Consider the following 18,047-nt stretch of genomic DNA (forward strand, 5'->3'; position numbering starts at 1 on the left):
CTTAAAATTCACAGGGTATACTCCACTGCCCCCACTAGCCCTAGACATAATCAAGTCTTTGGTGTTAAAGGACCTTTTCATTGCTTCCAGATCATGTTAACCCTTTAGAATAGCTGAATAGAGCAGTCCTGAATGTTAAAGAGGTAGATGGCCTGGAAAAGGAATGGAGAAAAAACTTTGGCTTTTGGGCCTGACCGGTCTCTAGTTTAGGTTCATTTTCTAACCCACAGATCAAATGCCCAAGACAAGATCACATGTATGCCTACTGTAAAAATTGGGGCATAAAATGTCCCAAAATAACATTGTTACTTCTAAAAGTGAACAATTTATTTTACTCTAAGATAAAATACTTTCTATTTTGTGGAACAGGTGTTTCTGGTTTCTCTTTTAAAAATAAAAGAACATATGAATAGATATTTTGGTTTGGGTGGTTGAAAGTCTATCTTGCAGAGAAAGGCCTCTTCATTTTTTAAAAAAATTGAGGTGAAATTCACATAACATAAAAATTAACCATTGTAGGGCTTCCCTGGTGGCGCAGTGGTTGAGAGTCTGCCTGCTGATGCAGGGGACACAGGTTCGTTCCCCGGTCCGGGGAGATCCCACATGCCGCGGAGCGGCTGGGCCCGTGAGCCATGGCCGCTGAGCCTGCGCGTCCGGAGCCTGTGCTCTGCAACGGGAGAGGCCCCGGTACCGCAAAAAAAAAAAAAAAAAAAAATAACCATTGTAAAGTGTATACTGTGGTGACATTTAGTACATTTACAGAGTTGTGCAACCATCAGCACTATCTTGTTCTAAGACATTTTCACACTCTCAGAGGAGACCTTATGCACATTAAGAAGTCACTCTCCATTCCCACCCACCCCCTGGCAACCACTATTCTGCTTCGTGTTTCTGTGGGTTTATCTATAGTAGATTTTTCATATAAATGGAATCATACAGTACGTGACCTTTATGTCTGACTTCTTTCACTTAGCATGTTTTCAAGGTCCATTCATGTTATAGTGTGTATCAGTATATCATTTCTTTTTATGGCTGAATATAATATTTCATTGTATGGATATACAACATTTTGTTTATTCATCCATCTGTTGATGGACATTTGGGTTGTTTCTACCTTTTGGCTATTGCAAATAATGCTGTTATGAACATTTGTGTACAAGCATTTGCTTGAAAACCTGTTTTCAATTCTTTGGGGTATAGACACAGGAGTGGCATTGTTGGGACATGCTAATTCTGTGGTTAACTTTTTATAGATTTGCTAAACTGTTTTCCACAGCAGCTGCACCATTTTATATTCCAACCAGCAACGTACAAGAGTTCCAATATCTTTACATTCTTGTCAACATTTTCCACTTTTTAAAAAAAATTATAGGGATCTTGGTAAGGATGAGAATTGGTATCTCATTGTGGTTTTGATTTGCCTTTTCCTAATGACCAGTGATGCTGAACATCTTTACAAGTGCTTGTTAGCTATTCATATAGAGTACTTATATATTTGGATACAAGTCCCTTATCAGGTATATGACCCTCTAGTGAATTTTTCATTAAAGTTATTGTACTTTTCAGGTCTAGAATTTTTATTTGGTTTCATGTTATAATTTCTATCTGTTTATTGATAGTCTCTTTTGGTTCAGTCATTGTTCTCCTGGTTCCCTTTAGTTCTTAGTCTATGATTTTCTTTATTTCTTTGATCATATTTAAGGCTGTTAATTTAAAGTCATTGTCTAGTAAGTCCAATGTTTTTCCAGTGACAGTTTCTGTTAATTTCTTTCTTTTTTTTTTTTTTTTTGCGGTACGCGGACCTCTCACTGTTGTGGCCTCTCCCATTGTGGAGCACAGGCTCCGGATGCGCAGGCTCCACGGCATGGGGGATCTTCCCAGACTGGGGCACGAACATGCATCCCCTGCATCGCCAGGCAGACTCTCAACCACTGCGCCACCAGGGAAGCCCAATTTCCTTTTTTCATGGGAATGTGCTGTACTTTCTTTTTTCTTTGCATACCTCAATTTTTTTGTTGAAACTGGACATTTTGAATAGTATAATGTGGTAACTTTGGTAATCAGATTCTTCCTTCTCTGGGTTTGTTCTTGTTCCTTTGTGTGCTTTGTATTTGCTTATTTAGTGACTTTTGCAAACTATTTTTAAAGACTTATTCTTTGTTGTATATGCTCTCTGCAGTCTGTTCCTTAAGCTTGTGGTCAGCTCATGTTTTGATAAGATGTTCTTAAATGCCTAGAGCAAAAAGAGAACCAAAGAAAGACAAGGGAAAAAACCTCTCTCGGCCTTCGCAGATTGGCTCTGTGTTGGGCCTTACTCTAATGCTTGGCCAGGCCATTTACAACTCCACCCTAGCATTCACACCCTGCTGATACTGAGCCTAAAGATCAGAGAGAGATTAAAGCTTAGGTTCCTGTCATGTCTTTTCTGAGCATGTGTCCTGCTCTCGGCATGTGCTTGGCTTTCTAGACTCTTCCCTCTTTCTATCTTGTTCCCTCTTCACTTTTGATTAAATTGCCATAGAAGATCCAAGCCTTATTTTACATCATTGCTTCAGAAGGAGACACATTTTGTTTGTTGTGAACTTTAATTTAGTAGAATTTTTTTCCCTTTATCTCAATTTTGTAGTGATTGTGTAATTCTGAGGTTCCAACATTTCAAGATGAATGAAAGATCTTGCAAATTGATTGATGCTGTCACAGTTGTTCTCACTGTAGTTTCATTCTTGAAAGTCTGTATGTACCTTTGTCAAATGCTTTTATTGAGCACGTACTGTGGGACTGGAATTGTGTTATATACTTTATGTGGTTTTCTTATCTAACGCTGTCTACAACCCCAAGAGTTAGGTACTATTATTATCTGTATTTTATTGATAAGGAAACAAGTTTAGAGAGTTCAAATAATTTACTCATATCTCTCACAGCTATGACTATGTTGTATAGCATTAAACTCTTAAGCATCATTTACTGTTTGCTTCACAAGAATGGGATTTCTAGGACTTCTTTTTTTCCACTTTATCTTCATTTCTATTTTTATTTCTACTCTTAATTGTATTATCATTTTTTACCACATTTCTCAGGCATGCAGAAACAAATCAGCAAACTAACAGAAACCACTGGAAAGTACAAACTACAAACAAAAGACTAACAGCAGTAGTGAATTCAATTTGGAATAGAATGCTATGTGTGAATAACATAGGGATAGTCCTGTAGTTCCTCCATTTCTAGAAGAAAATTCTAATGATACTTGGTTGTAGATGAAGCTTAGATATTTAGAAACTTAGGAAACAGACACTCTCATTAAAAGAGTTTATTGGACACCTTATCTTTGATAAAGGTGGCAGGAATGTACAGTGGAGAAAGGACAGCCTCTTCAATAAGTGGTGCTGGGAAAACTGGACAGGTACATGTAAAAGTATGAGATTAGATCACTCCCTAACACCATACACAAAAATAAGCTCAAAATGGATTAAAGACCTAAATATAAGGCCAGACACTATCAAACTCTTAGAGGAAAACATAGGCAGAACACTCTATGACATAAATCACAGCAAGATCCTTTCTGACCCACCTCCTAGAGTAATGGAAATAAAAACAAAAATAAACAAATGGGACCTAATGAAACTTCAAAGCTTTTGCACAGCAAAGGAAACCATAAACAAGACCAAAAGACAACCCTCAGAATGGGAGAAAATATTTGCAAATGAAGCAACCGACAAAGGATTAATCTCCAAAATTTACAAGCAGCTCATGCAGCTCAATAACAAAAAAACAAACAACCCAATCCAAAAATGGGCAGAAGACCTAAATAGACATTTCTCCAAAGAAGATATACAGACTGCCAACAAACACATGAAAGAATGCTCAACATCACTAATCATTAGAGAAATGCAAATCAAAACTACAATGAGATATCATCTCACACCAGTCAGAATGGCCATCATCAAAAAATCTAGAAACAATAAATGCTGGAGAGGGTGTGGAGAAAAGGGAACCCTCTTGCACTGCTGGTGGGAATGTGAATTGGTTCAGCCACTATGGAGAACAGTATGGAGGTTCCTTAAAAAGCTACAAATAGAACTACCATATGACCCAGCAATCCCACTACTGGGCATATACCCTGAGAAAACCGAAATTCAAAAAGAGTCATGTACCAAAATGTTCATTGCAGCTCTATTTACAATAGCCCGGAGATGGAAACAACCTAAATGCCCATCATCGGATGAATGGATAAAGAAGATGTGGCACATATATACAATGGAATATTACTCAGCCATAAAAAGAAACAAAATTGAGCTATTTGTAATGAGGTGGATAGACCTAGAGTCTGTCATACAGAGTGAAGTAAGTCAGAAAGAAAAAGACAAATACCGTATGCTAACACATATATATGGAATTTAAGAAAAAAAATGTCATGAAGAACCTAGGGGTAAGGCAGGAATAAAGACGCAGACCTCCTAGAGAACGGACTTGAGGTTATGGGGAGGGGGAAGGGTGAGCTGTGACAGGGCGAGAGAGAGTCATGGACATATACACACTAACAAACGTAGTAAGGTAGATAGCTAGTGGGAAGCAGCCGCATGGCACAGGGATATTGGCTCGGTGCTTTGTGACAGCCTGGAGGGGTGGGATAGGGAGGGTGGGAGGGAGGGAGACGCAAGAGGGAAGAGATATGGGAACATATGTATATGTATAACTGATTCACTTTGTTATAAAGCAGAAACTAACACACCATTGTAAAGCAATTATACCCCAATAAAGATGTTAAAAAAAAAGAGTTTATTTACTGCAATGCTTATATGCTATTAAAAACAATTTTAATGCCTCAAATGGTGTTTCTAATAATGACAAGGCACTATGTCAAAGATGCATATTTGAACAAAATTGTTTCATGAAATGTAAATGTGGAAAAGTAATATTTATAAACTAAGTTATGTGATTTTAGATGTTCTAGTTGAATTAATAGATTAACTTTTAGAAGTAGAAAAAGGGTGGTCCAGTGGTTAGGATGCCACACTTTCACTGCCCAGGGCACGGGTTCCATCCCTGGTAGGGGAGCTGGGATCCCACAAGCCGTGAGGCGTGGCCAAAAAAAAAAAGTAGAAAAAAAAATCTTAAGACTCTGAAGATGTGCATATCATCTCTCGTCCTTCCACCTTCAACCCAAGCCAGAGAGAGGACTAGAATATTCTTTAACTTCTGAAAATCTAGCCAGACCCCTTCTATTGCTGTAGTTTCTGCTGACCTCTAATTGCCTATAACCATGAAAATGACTTCAGGGAGTTGGAAGCTGGGCTATAGGTGGATGCAATATAGGTAAGATAAATTTTGTTAGCGAAAAGGAGGAAAGCTCAAGACCAGTATTAATACATGCACGCAAACTGGTCTTTCAGTTGTCCATGATGACCTAAGGAGCTTACCCCAGAATGTAAATCAATGCACTGCTTCCTTTACTGAAAAAGTCTTGCTATTAAAAACAAAAGTCAGTTAAACTAAATGGTGTCTTTAGTGACTCAGTTTGCATTCTGGCACAAGTTCCTTCTCTCATCATGGGCTGGTAACAAACTCTTTGTGGACTGGTATTGGTCTGAGGATCACAATTTGAAACCCCGTTAAAAAGACGGTAAAGTGCATTTTGAAGAGCATATAGCCACAAGGACAAAGAGAACAGGATAGAAGAACTAAGAAGAAAACTTCAGAAACTGGAAAGCAGTTGGATAATAGTAACTAACTTTAGAAGACCAAGAAAGAAATTCTTAGCTAGTATGAGATAAGCCAAAAAGTAACCTGGCTTATATCACCAAGCCCCCAAATATATGTAATTGATAGCACCAGGTGCCTCTGGAAGTAGAGACAAAGAACTAACAACAGGAGGATTCATTGTAAGCCTGTTTCAGAAGCAGTTAGACCCTAGATCATCTCCCTAAGTCCAGTGTCTGCTTTCCCCTCATCCTGGCAAAAGACTGGTCGTTTAGTCTCAAAAGGGGGTGAAAGGGTCAGAGAGTCTCTGAACTGGGAGATATCAGGCATAGTGGAGAGTGTGGAATGTTCTGAAAGCAAAAGGTTAATGAAAGTTTATTTATTAAAAATCGAGCATCCCAGGGACTTCCCTGGTGGTCCAATGGTTGGGACTCCATGCTTCCATTGCAGAGGGTGTGGGTTCAACCCCCGGTCGGGGAACTAAGATCCCACATGCCACACAGTGTGGCCAAAAAGTAAAAAAAAAAAAAAAAAATTTAATTAAAAAAAATTTTTTTTAAATTGAGCATCCCAGCCTTTATTCCCTACTCAGTTCCCAGGATGCTGGCAACCAGGCCTTTACCATTCAGGTAAGAGATTGAAAGAGCTCTGGGAAAGTGATAAATCAAAAAGGAAAGACCAGATTTCTGGAATTTCAAAAGAACATGGCTCAGTTGGATTACTCTATAGAGAAAACCACACTTGACAGGCCCCATCCATATGCAGAGACTTCCAGTCATCCTTTTAGTGACCGCTCTTAAATATGAGCAGACAGCCAAGGATTATAGACATTTGAGGAAAGCATTTAATATGAAAGACTGAGACTTAAAAAAAAAAAAAGACAAAAAGCCAATTGGAGGAAGGCTTGTGGGGAGAAGTACATTTCCCAAAATTACTAATATTTTTAGAGAGATAAAAGATATTGAACTCAATCAACAAGAACAGGATGCTTTAAAAAAGTTTACAGAACAAGAACAGTAACAACAGCTCTTTCAAATTAAACAAATTAAAAAGCCAATTAAATAAAAGGATTTATTAATAAAGTTGAGGAAATATCCCAGAAAGTAAAACAAAAGCTCAAAAAGGGGAGGTGTAAGACAGAAGAAAAATAAGGTTCAACTTTAGGAACTCCAGAAAGAGAAAACAGAGGGAAGGAAGTCATTAAAGAAATAAATTAAGAAGATTTTACAGAATAAAAGGGCTCACCAAATGTCTAGCATAATGGATGAAAACAGTCCCATACTGAGTAACATCACTGAGAAATTTTAGGACAAAAAGAAAATCTTAGAGTCTTTGAGATTGGGAGTGAAGGGGAAAGAAGTAGGTTTTATATGAAGTTTCAAGGATTAGACTGGAGTTACATTACTCAACAGCAACTCTGGAAGCCATAATACATAAAGACATAAAAATGTCTTTAAAATTACTCAGGAAAACAGTTGCCAAGCTAGAATTATATACCTAGCCAAACAATTAACTCACTGTAAGGGAAGAATAAAGACATACTGAAATAACCAAGGTTTCAAAAATTTCATCTCCCATACTGTCTTTCTTAGAAAGTTATTGGAAGATGTTCCCTACCAAGATGAAGGAATAAAGCAAGAAATTGGAAAATCATAGGGCTCAGGAAGCAGGGAACCCAATGAGAGAGAGAGAGAGAGAGAGGGAGAGAATGTGAGGAGTACAAAGGGGAGATTCAAGATGACAGCTGTGCAGCAGGTCTAAATAGCAGCCCAGTCCATATTAGAGCAAGTCAGAGACTCCTGAATATATTTTTTTCAAGAAGAAGGAATTAATAGACTACTGTACCTGATGTGTTTCAGTGTACTGAGAGGAGAGTTATAAAATTGGTGGAGAGGTTGGGGTTAAGTTAGTGTAAAGTAGTGTGCAAAAAAGAAGTAAAGGGTGAAAGAATGAAAGATAGATAGATATTATTGGGCTGCAGTCATCTCATTGAACCTCATAAGAAACCCTGAACCCGAATTGCCCAGCCATGGGGTTCCTGGATTCCTGACTCAGAGGAAATGAATGAGATAATAAATATTCATTGTTGTTTTAAAGCTAACCTAAGTTTTAGGTTAATGTATTATGTAGCAATAGATAACTAATACAGATTTTGGTACCTGGAAGTAGGCTGTTGCCATAATGAAAACTTAAAAATGTGGGAGTGGCTTTGGAACTGATTAGTGGGAGGAAGTTGGAAGGACCTTGAGATAGTGGAAGACTGAAGATCCTTGTAAAGACTGTTATTAGAAGCTTGATAACCTGTGAGGTTACCAGTAAAGACTTTAAGGAGAATGAGGAAAATGTTATTGGAAACTAGAGGAAAGGAGATCCGTGCTATGCTGTGGCAAAAAAAAAAAAAAGTAGCAACACGGTCACCTACAGTAATATGCAAAGTAGAAAATATATTTAATAAACTGGGTGATAGAGCTAAGGAAATTTCCAGACAAAGTGTTAGAAGTGCTGCATGGCTGCTTCTTGCTGCTTATAGTAAAATGCAAGGGGAGTGCCTTAAAGGAAGGACTATTAAATATAAAGGAGCCAGGAACTGTTGGGTTTGAAAATTCCCAGCCCCTCCAATGGCAAATGATGCTAAAATTAGAGATGGCTTTCTGGCAAAGATTAACTCCAGGGCACAATCAGAAAAATATAGTCTAAAAATGAAGCCAAGATATGACTATAATATCTGTGTTATGACCTCAAGAGATTTAAGGCAGTGCCTCAAAGAACCAGTGTCAAACACTTAAGAGTGTTGTTCCTCAGCAGCCTTTGCAGAAAAGGGCTTTTCTCAGAGATTTGTGGGTAGGGCTTTTGCCTAATGGTTTGAAACCTAATAAGATTCACGAAAGACCTGCAAAGTTTTTTTGTTTGTTTTTTCTTAAACTTTGTTACCGTTTAATCATTGACAATGTTCTCTACACTAACGCCACATTCGTAGTCATCAGTGCTGTTATGATCTGCAAAGTTTTTAAGAGAATTGTATTAGCAGAAACACCAGCAGGATTGAAAGGAATGGATAGAATAAAATGAAAAGAAGCTTTCGGGCCTCAAAAGTTGTAGGGGCATGAAGCAGTCTGTAGAAACTACTCAGCCGCAAATATGGGCTCCCTTTCATGGAAAAGGAGGGATGACTCAGAGGGTAGAACCAAGAGCTGTGGAGAATCATTCCTGTATTCTGAGTTCTAATCAAGGAACTACTAACATGTGCCCAATGGATTTCAGATTTGCTAGTTACTAGTAACTCCTCTAAACCTCCTGATTTTCCCCTTTTGGAGTGGAGGGTGTATAGCAACTATCCTTTGCATGTCTCACCATTTTATAGTGTTGCATGAGTGTGTGCTGGGTAAAGAACTTGTCTCTGTGGTTCACAAATCTTAAGGTTGAGAGAAACTGTGCATGAGGAGCGTCATCCCTGAGTTACTTTAAGTGGTGAGATCCTGGACTTTAAGCTGATGCTGTAAATGAATGAGACTTTGGGGTGGTGTGGGAGGACTAAAGGTAGTTTGCATTTAGGTGGCTGGAGTGTGGGGTGTGGTGGTTTACAAACATGTCTTCAACAGGTGGAGCTGGGCTGCCCTGGGGGTGCAGTGGATAAGCATCCACCTGCCAATGCAGGGGACACGGGTTCCAGCCCCGGTGCGGGAAGATCCCACGTGCCACGGAGCAACTAAGCCCGTGTGTCACAACTACTGAGCCCATGTGCCACAACTACTGAGCCTGCACTCTAGAGCCCGTGAGCCACAACTACTGAACCCACGTGCCACAACTACTGAGCCTGCGTTCTAGAGCCCACGTGCCTCAACTACTGAGCCCATGTGCCACAACTACTGAGCCTGTGCTCTAGAGCCCACGAGCCACAACTACTGAGCCCACGCGCCACAACTACTGAAGCCCATGCGCCTAGAGCCCATGCTCCGCAACAAGAGAAGCCACCACAATGAGAAGCCTGCGCACCGCAACGAAGAGTAGCCCCGCTATCTGCAAATAGAGAAAGCCCGTGCGCAGCAACGAAGACCCAACACAGCTGAAACAAATAGGTGGAGCCGAATTCCATTCCCCTTGAATGTGGGCCAGATTTAGTGACTTGCTTCTGATGAATAAAATGCGGCAGAAGTGATGTGACGTGGCTTTTGAGGGTAGGTCATAAAAGGATAGCTTCTGCCTGGCGCACACTCCATCTCTCTCTTGTTCTCCTTTCCTCTGCCACCTCCGTCTCTCTTTCAGATCACTTATTCTTTAGGAAAGCCAGCTGCCATGTTGTGAAGACACTCAAGCAGCTCTTTGGAGAGTAGAGGGACCCAGATGAGGAGGAACTGAGGCTTCCTGCCAAAACCCAGCACCAGTGTGCCAGTAATATGTAAAATAAATCCTTCAGCCCTGGTCAAGCCTTCAGGTGACTGCAGCTCTGACTGACAACTTGCTGCAACCTTGTGAGAAATCCTGAAATGGCTGAGCTGTTCCTAAATTCCTGGCACAGAGACCATATGAGATAGTAAGTGTTTATTGTTGTTCTAGTCCACTGAGTTGGGGCAGTTAGTTACACAGCAATAGATTAACAATGGATCTAGCCAAAATTGTGATATAATCGTAATGGGAGGAAAATGGACCTCTCAAAATCTACCCACCTAAATATGTAAAGTGAATTGTCTATGGTCATGTTAATGTAGGGAGGCAATACGTTTTTTCGTATTTTTCACAGTGATAGACTGATAACATATAACTAGCATTCTTTGCACTCTGTCTTTAAAAATGATTAGACAGGGCTTCCCTGGTGGCGCAGTGGTTGAGAGTACGCCTGCCGATGCAGGGGACACGGGTTCGTGCCCAGGTCCAAGAGGATCCCACATGCCACGGAGCGGCTGGGCCCGTGAGCCATGGCCGCTGAGCCTGCGCGTCCGGAGCCTGTGCTCCGCAACGGGAGAGGCCACAACAGTGAGAGGCCCGCGTACCACCAAAAAAAAAAAAAAAAGTGCTTAAAAAAAAAAGAAGAGTAGACATGGATTAAAAGCAAAGAATTTTAGAGATGGGAGGAAAATAAGAGATTATGTAATTCACGTCTTCTGTTTAGAGGGAATTTTAGAAATAGTAGGTACACAATATATGGTTTTGGTGTATGTATGACATACATCTATTTATTCTGAAGGTATTATTTAAAATTTTGATTTATCAAAATAATACCTATACATAGTTAAACAATCCAATATTACTAATATCTTTCTTATCAAAAACAGTCCTATCCATTTTTGTATCCCAAGACAGCCACTTTTACCTTTTAACATGAATCTTCTGATAATCACCCTCATAGTTTCAGATAATGAGATTATACTATTGTTTCTCGATTTATTAGCTTTAGAGAGTATTTACTGACTTTGCATTATGATCATGGAGAATTTCTTTCTTATCCCAACTTCTCCAATTTCCCAGTAGAATTACAATTTTCAGTTAAGCCAGTGCTTAATATTTACACCATAAATATAAATAGTTTTCACTGCTGAGTCAGGTAATATACAATGATTATCTGTCTTCATATGGACGTTTGTTTTCTTGGAGTTAATTATTTCCTTTTCTTTATTTTGCTTAATTTTCTATATATGTACAGCTTGTTTGGTACTCATGTATTAACAGATCCGATGAATGCCCGGCAATCATTGTTTCAAATTCAAACACATCATATAATCCATCCGACCCACAGCCTTCTGTCCTCTTGCTCAAATAGGGACAGTGGCTCTCTAGACTAGCTGTCATGTTAGGACTTTCCTTAGCCATTCTGGTTTGGGGATTGTTTTTGAAAGATTTTGCAAATGTGAATATAACTAGAAGGAGGAAGCATTAATATTTTAAAGAGAATCCTAAATTATTAATGTATACTGTTTCTATGTCCTAGATTCACCAGCCTGTGAGGTCACATAAAATGAATTCACTTTTGCTTTTGATGCCCAAGGTATAGGGGCTCAAGTCTTCACAGTTTGAATGCAAGATCTTAGCACCTTTGCAACATTGCAACTTTGCAAAGTGCCCTCTGAGTTTTTCTGGGGGTCCACAAAAGGGATATACTTACTAACTAGTCTATCCACTGGTTACCACAAGGCACTTGCCGTGTTTTTCCTCTTCTGCTGTGACCCCCTGGCCGATGTGTATCGCCCTGAATGCTGTTTGAAGGGGCTGATGGTCTCCCTCACTGCTGATGGTATTGCTCGTAAGATAGATGTTATATTTGCCAAGGGTGTTTTTTCCTGATGTCGCCATTGCCAGGAACACCAGGGGTACTAGGCTTGATGGGAGGTAGTTAGACTGACCCTTTCCCCACTTCCACGCCGCTTTCCTACTCCCCCTCCTCCATTGCTCAAAATCCAGGGTTTATAGACTCTTTCGGCTTCTCCTTTTTGTAGTTTCCTACTTACACACCTGCCCATAGCTCCTCTGTCCAATCCAATGATAATCAACAGTCACAACCAGCTGCTAAGCACCGATTTCAGCAGGGACAACACAAAAGCCAGAAGGCTCAGAAACATAGCTCAGCCACATAACTTATTCCCAAACCAGAATGTTCAACATTCATATTCTAGTGAGGTTCTCAAGCCAGAGAAACAGTCAGCTTTAAAGTGAGATGAAGTCTTCATTCTGGAGATGGAACAGTAACTTGCAGCTTTCAAATAATGGACCGCTTTCTCTGCTAAACAAGATTTTAAATGCCTTAGCATCTCCTCTCAATCCAAGCACCATATTGCCAATCTTTAAACACATATGTCCATATTCTTTTAGAAACCCCAAAGAGTTTTTTTTCTTTGGGTAAATTTGGAAGCCTTCTATTGCTATCTGTAAGTAATCAAACAGAATTGAAATACTAAATATTTCAGACTACTAATTCAGACTGACCTTTGCTCTAAACACTGTCTAAACTTGCTCAGTTAGCATTTCCAAAGAATACTTAAAAGTGGAGATGCCACCAACAGGAGAGCTGCCAGCAGACCACAGAAGAGGAAAGGCCTTTTCTTGTGAGGTTTAAAGCACTACCGTGCTGGTCTTTTGGGCCAAATGAGAGAATGGTTTTCAAAACAAAGGCCATGTTATTCCAGCAAAACATTTCAGGTGGTACCCAAGACCCTTCATCATCTTCCCCTGCCTTCCTGGCCAGTGCCATCCCCCCCTCTTTAATGTTCCAGTTTTCTTCATTTAGTGGATGAGGACAGTTAGAGTCACACTTTACCTAGTCAGTAAGAAGTAGAGCCAGGATTTTAACCCAGGTGAATTTGACCTCAAAACTGGTGGCTCTTTCCTGCTTACCTCATCGTGATGTGTCACTTCCTTACGGTCACTACAGAGGCGACCGTAAGGAAGAAGAATTTATCTGAGGAGCTACCCAGCCATGTGGCTTATCTGGGATTTCCTTGGCGTACATCCATAATGGCTCCCTGCTGATACATGGTCTATGTTGCAGGAGGTTCTGGATTGGATACCCTGTGCAAGCAGACCTAATCCCGAACCTCACTGTCCCTCCTTTTTCTTCTAATGCCTTTTCTCCCATCCCTTTTTCAAAGAGAGACCAAGCAACTGGTTGCTGATCCTGTACTCTGCTCCCCATAAGTCACCCAAATGGCAGCCCTGGCTTACCTTTCCTACGACATCTGTTAATAGCTTCAGGGCCAGAGGATCATGAACCAAGGAGTCCGTGTAAAAGGAGCCAAGGTATTTCTTTGGGTTGGTTGGATTGTCCTGGGCACACAGATCTGGACGCATGCTGAATCCATGGGAGATTCTTCCTACTGTGTAGGGGAAGGAACCACCTGCAAGTAAAGCCCATTCCTGAGGGACTAGGGTTAATTGAAAAGGATTCTTTTCAACCCTCATGTTGTATGCAAAGAGAAGTTACTGTAGCCCAGCTAGTTAACTGTATTTACAAAGGATCTACTGGGTTCCAAATGTGAGAGAAGACCCAGAAAAAAGAATAAAGTTTAACTCATCTAGAAATTCAGATTTAAGGAATTTATCCTAAAGAGAGAAGACAAGTGTATAAAGATGTGTGGTCAAGGTTTTCAAATGTAGCTTGGTTATAATAGAAAAATACAGAGGGAGCCTTTCAGTTGGGGAATATCTAAATAATGACGGTATATCCATAAAATGCATTGTCATGTATACAGCCATCAAAAATGATGAAGCTCTGTACTCACTGACATGGAAAGATGTCTCCATGTGCTGTTGAGAAGGAAAAGCGGATTAGAGAACAGTGTGTATAGTTTGATATTGTGTGTGTGTATTCAAGGGTCACAAACTCACTTACCTACAGGGACCAAGCAGGAAATGGAAATGAATGAAACAGGCCTGTTTGTAAACAATAGTGAATGGTAGGGACTATTGCAAACTGGAGAGCTTGTGGTAGCTTGTGGTCTGACGAGAGATTGAAATGAAAAACAAAACAAAATCAAGTAAACTGTGCCAACCAAACTAAACTTGTCTGCAGAAATGGAATTTGGTCCTTGAACCATCATATACTTTAGAACAACTACCAGGACTAAATTGTGTCCCTCCAAAATTGTGTCCCTGACCCCCAATGTGACTGTACTTGTAGATAAAGCCTTTAAGGAGATAATGAAGCTTAAATGAGGTCATAAGGTGGGACCCTCATCCTACAGGACTGGTGTCCTCATAAGAAGAGGAAGAGACATAGGAACTCTCTGTCTCTCTTCCTGTGAACACACAAAGAAACGGCCATGTGGGGACACAGTAAGAAGGCGGCCTTCTGTAATCCAGGAAGAGAGACCGCACTAAAAACCAGCTGCACTGGCATCTTGATCTGGGAACTCCATAACTGTGAGAAAATACATTTCTGTTATTTAAGCTGCCCAGTCTGCGGTCACATTCTGTTACGGCAGCCCAAGCTGACTAATACAGATAGGGTCTTACCTCCATGTGCAAAACATACTTTCAGTTTAGGAAACTTCTCGAACACTCCACCCATGATCATGGAGCAAATGGCTGTGGTGGTCTCTGCGGGCATTCCTGGAAGAAGAAACAGTCATGACGTATAGCGCTTGTCATCACGAGCAAGAAGTTCAGTGATGTTAATGGCAGGGGAATGGGACCTTGCTGAGAAGCGCAGGGTCCCTGTGCCCTAGCATGGCTTGGTTGTACGCAGGCCATGACTTTGGCAAGCAGAAACCATCTGACACTTCCTATTTGCCACTTGCAAGTAGAGTCATCTAATGGCTAGAAGAGTCAAGGAGCCAGAGGACCTGTCTTTTGTCCTGATTCTCCCAGCTTCCATTTTGTGTGCAGTGGGGCAAGCAGAGTACAGTGAGTCTAGGCTGAACCCTTTCTCCTCCAGTTGTTTGCTTCTTGGCCTTTGACAAGTAATTTAATGCCCCCGAGTCTGGGCTTCTTCACCTGTGAAATGGGGACAGTGTTGCCCATCTTGGAAGGCTGTTGTGGAACCTTGCAAGTGATGATGCTGGGAAAGTTCTTGGCCAGAGCTTCACATTGGAGGGGCTCGACAAATACGATTTGCCTCCCTGCTTTAATTTCCTCATCTGTAAACTGGGGTTAAGAATGGTTAGTTCTTGCCACTTAGTGAGTGCTCAATAGATATTAACTAATATTAATATTCCTGCCAAATCTTTACTGCTTCTTGGAGCTGAGGTTGAAAATAACTGGATTAAAATGAGTTATTTCAAGTGCTTTGTGCTTCTAGAAGAAGCAGCTGGTCCATGCCTGATGCCTTCACCTCCATGGAGTCCATCTGGGCTATATTTCCAGATGACTGCTTTTCAGACTGTGATTAAGAAATCTCTGGGGGCTCTGTGACTGAGCCCTGGGCCTTCTGGGGAAGCCTGATTCTCTGGCTGCCTAGTGGGCCTTTACTGGTTGTTCATCCTGCCTTAGGCCTGTCACTGTTCCATGGACAGAGATGCCCCTGGCTCCCTGGATCCTTGGCCTCTTGAGAATTCTGGAAGCATGATGGATTCACATCTGTCTGGGAGTGGTTTGTGGGCAGAGTTTCCTGCAGGCGGGGGAATAGACAGCATCCCTTCCCTTTGGTCCTGTGATTCTGCTTTCCATTAACTACCTGGACAAAAACCCCACAATTGTCTATATAGGAGCCAAAGTGGAATATTTATAATGTAAATTGGATCATGGCCCTGCCCTGCTGGGAATCCTCCAGTCTCCTAAAGACCGCCTTTGCATCCAGTATAAAATTCAGAAATTAGCCTGTTTGTTTATGACCTGTGTACTTGTCAACTCAGGCTTCAGGGGGGCAGAGGTTTTGTCCATGTCTGGTACATCTTCAGTGCCTGGTGTGCTAGAAAGGATCAATATATGTGTTGCATAATGAGGGATGAAACGATCCTCTATGTAAATGCTCTCCTTTGTTTTTCATGTGGGAAGTTGCAATGCAAATAAGTTTGTGGAACTTGTCAAAGTGTTGTGTGAATTAGGATGAGGTTTTCTTAGAAGCCAGAGAGCACAGGGGCTACTTAGTTTATCTCTTCCGACTAATTGTTGCTCAAGAATTTGGTGGGGGATGGGTAGGAAGCTGCCTTACTAAACACATTCAGTCTCCAAAAGCAATAACAAGGGCATGAAATGTCAGAGCAGAAAGAGAATCCGGACCAGCTCCTATCCAGAGCTTGGTAGGCTCAGTAAAGGTCTCTCCTCTTTGCCCTTCCCTTACCCTCAGGTGGAACCATGGGTGAACAGTGCAGGTGGCAAAGAGCAGGTAACAGGGGACTTGAAAGCCTGGTCATCTGCAATCTAGGGTCTCAGATCCTTAGGCGGTAGAAGCTGACCTTCTTTCTGCTTGTAACTCCAGGGTTCTCATTTGTAAGGGCTGATGCGATCATTGCCTTCTAAACATCTATTAGACAGGCATGGCTACTTTTTTGCAGAGCCTTTTTGGGAGTCTGTGTAGTGAGGTGGTGGCTTTGGAGTCAGACAGATCTATGTAAATTCCATTTTCACTTTTTAACTATGTGACCTGCACAACTTAACCACTTTGAGACTCAGTTTCTCCATCTGTAAAATGGCTATTACAGGGAATTCCCTGGTGGTCCAGTGGTTAGGACTCCGAGTTTCCACTTCAGGGGGCACGGGTTTGATCCCTGGTTGGGGAGCTAAGATAACCTGCAAGCCATGTGGCCCAGCCAAAAAAAAACAAACAAAAAACTGGCTATTATAGTGTCAACCTCATAAAGTTTTGTGTGGATAAGATTAAAATTAAATGAGGTAATCTAACTGAATCACTTTGCTGTATACCTGAAACATTGTAAATCAACTATACTTCAATTTAAAAAATTAAATGAGGTAATACATATAGCACTATCCGAGTAAGAGCTCAATAACTCACAATCCTGTTAGTTATTCATACTTTCTCTCTTTGACATAATAGGGTCCCATAGATAATTGGAAAAAACTAAGGGCTTGACTCTCTTTTCCAGATCCCAAGCTGACACAGACCTATGAGCCAAGGGAACCAGTATTTGGCCATCCGTCCATCCATCTGCATGTCCCAGGGGTGCACAAATAGGGAACAGTTCAGCTTTTCAGCCTCCTTCAAAGAAGCAATGAGAGAGTGAGGGGGTTATTTGGATGAGCCAGCAAATTATAGGGCCCTATTGTAGGGTATTGCTTTTCTCTGGGTCTATATTGATCTGAATAAATAAACTAAAATATTTTTGAAATTTTTTCTGATCTATATAAAAGAATATTGATAAACTCTGCTCCTGCTTGGCAACTAAAAAGAACACTTAGAATTAACAAGGGTGTTGGTGGATTTACCATTGAGGTTGATGAAACATCTACCCTTGAAACACTTTGGCTGAGAGCAAAACACTCAAGGACTGATCTCACACCTCAAACGTGAGGAAATTTCCCCTTCTGGTTCCTGTTTGGTCCCCTCTTTCGGAAGGACTGCTTAGATTGTAGTGTTGAAGTCAGGGGTGGAGTGTTCCCTCCTCTCCCTCTCTTGGAAACCCGACGATGTGGAAAGTGAGGAAGTGATGGGTTGGGAGCCAGGGGCTCATAACTGGCCTGACCTACGCCATCTGGCCACTCCGAGCCTGACACTGGGTGGGAATTTCTGGGATCTACAGGCACTCACAAAGCCTCAGGACCACAGCTGAGCGCCTGAAGAGTCCGCTGTGTATGAGATGACTTTAGAAAGGAAAGAGCTCTCAGTGCCTCAGCCAGGCAGGTACTGAAAAGACTGTCATGAGCAAACCTGCTCCAGGACCTTCTGGGAAATAGAAATACCATCTGGAGGAAATGACCTTTATTCGACACAATGGTTAATTAGAAAAAGTCCTCACAACAGGCTTTTA

The 18,047-nt window shown here is 41.1% G+C and overlaps 1 protein-coding gene across 3 annotated transcripts in view; it reads right to left on the bottom strand.

The window, feature by feature from the left end:
- ACMSD (aminocarboxymuconate semialdehyde decarboxylase) overlaps positions 1 to 18,047 on the bottom strand; it is a 64,680-nt gene that overhangs the window by 18,238 nt on the left and 28,395 nt on the right. For 2 of the 3 annotated variants that reach the window (XM_082659052.1, XM_082659050.1), the window contains 3 exons: positions 17,185 to 17,278; positions 14,638 to 14,733; positions 13,348 to 13,520 (listed from right to left, as the gene is read on the bottom strand). In XM_082659052.1, the coding sequence (XP_082515178.1) occupies positions 13,348 to 13,520; positions 14,638 to 14,733; positions 17,185 to 17,278 (363 nt within the window). The remainder of the gene's footprint in view (positions 1 to 13,347; positions 13,521 to 14,637; positions 14,734 to 17,184; positions 17,279 to 18,047) is intronic. The other variant, XM_082659051.1, reaches the window with a different exon arrangement.

The sequence above is a fragment of the Grampus griseus genome, assembly GCF_964374135.1.
Source record: "Grampus griseus genome assembly, chromosome: 7".
NCBI classification, from domain to species: Eukaryota; Metazoa; Chordata; class Mammalia; order Artiodactyla; family Delphinidae; genus Grampus; species Grampus griseus.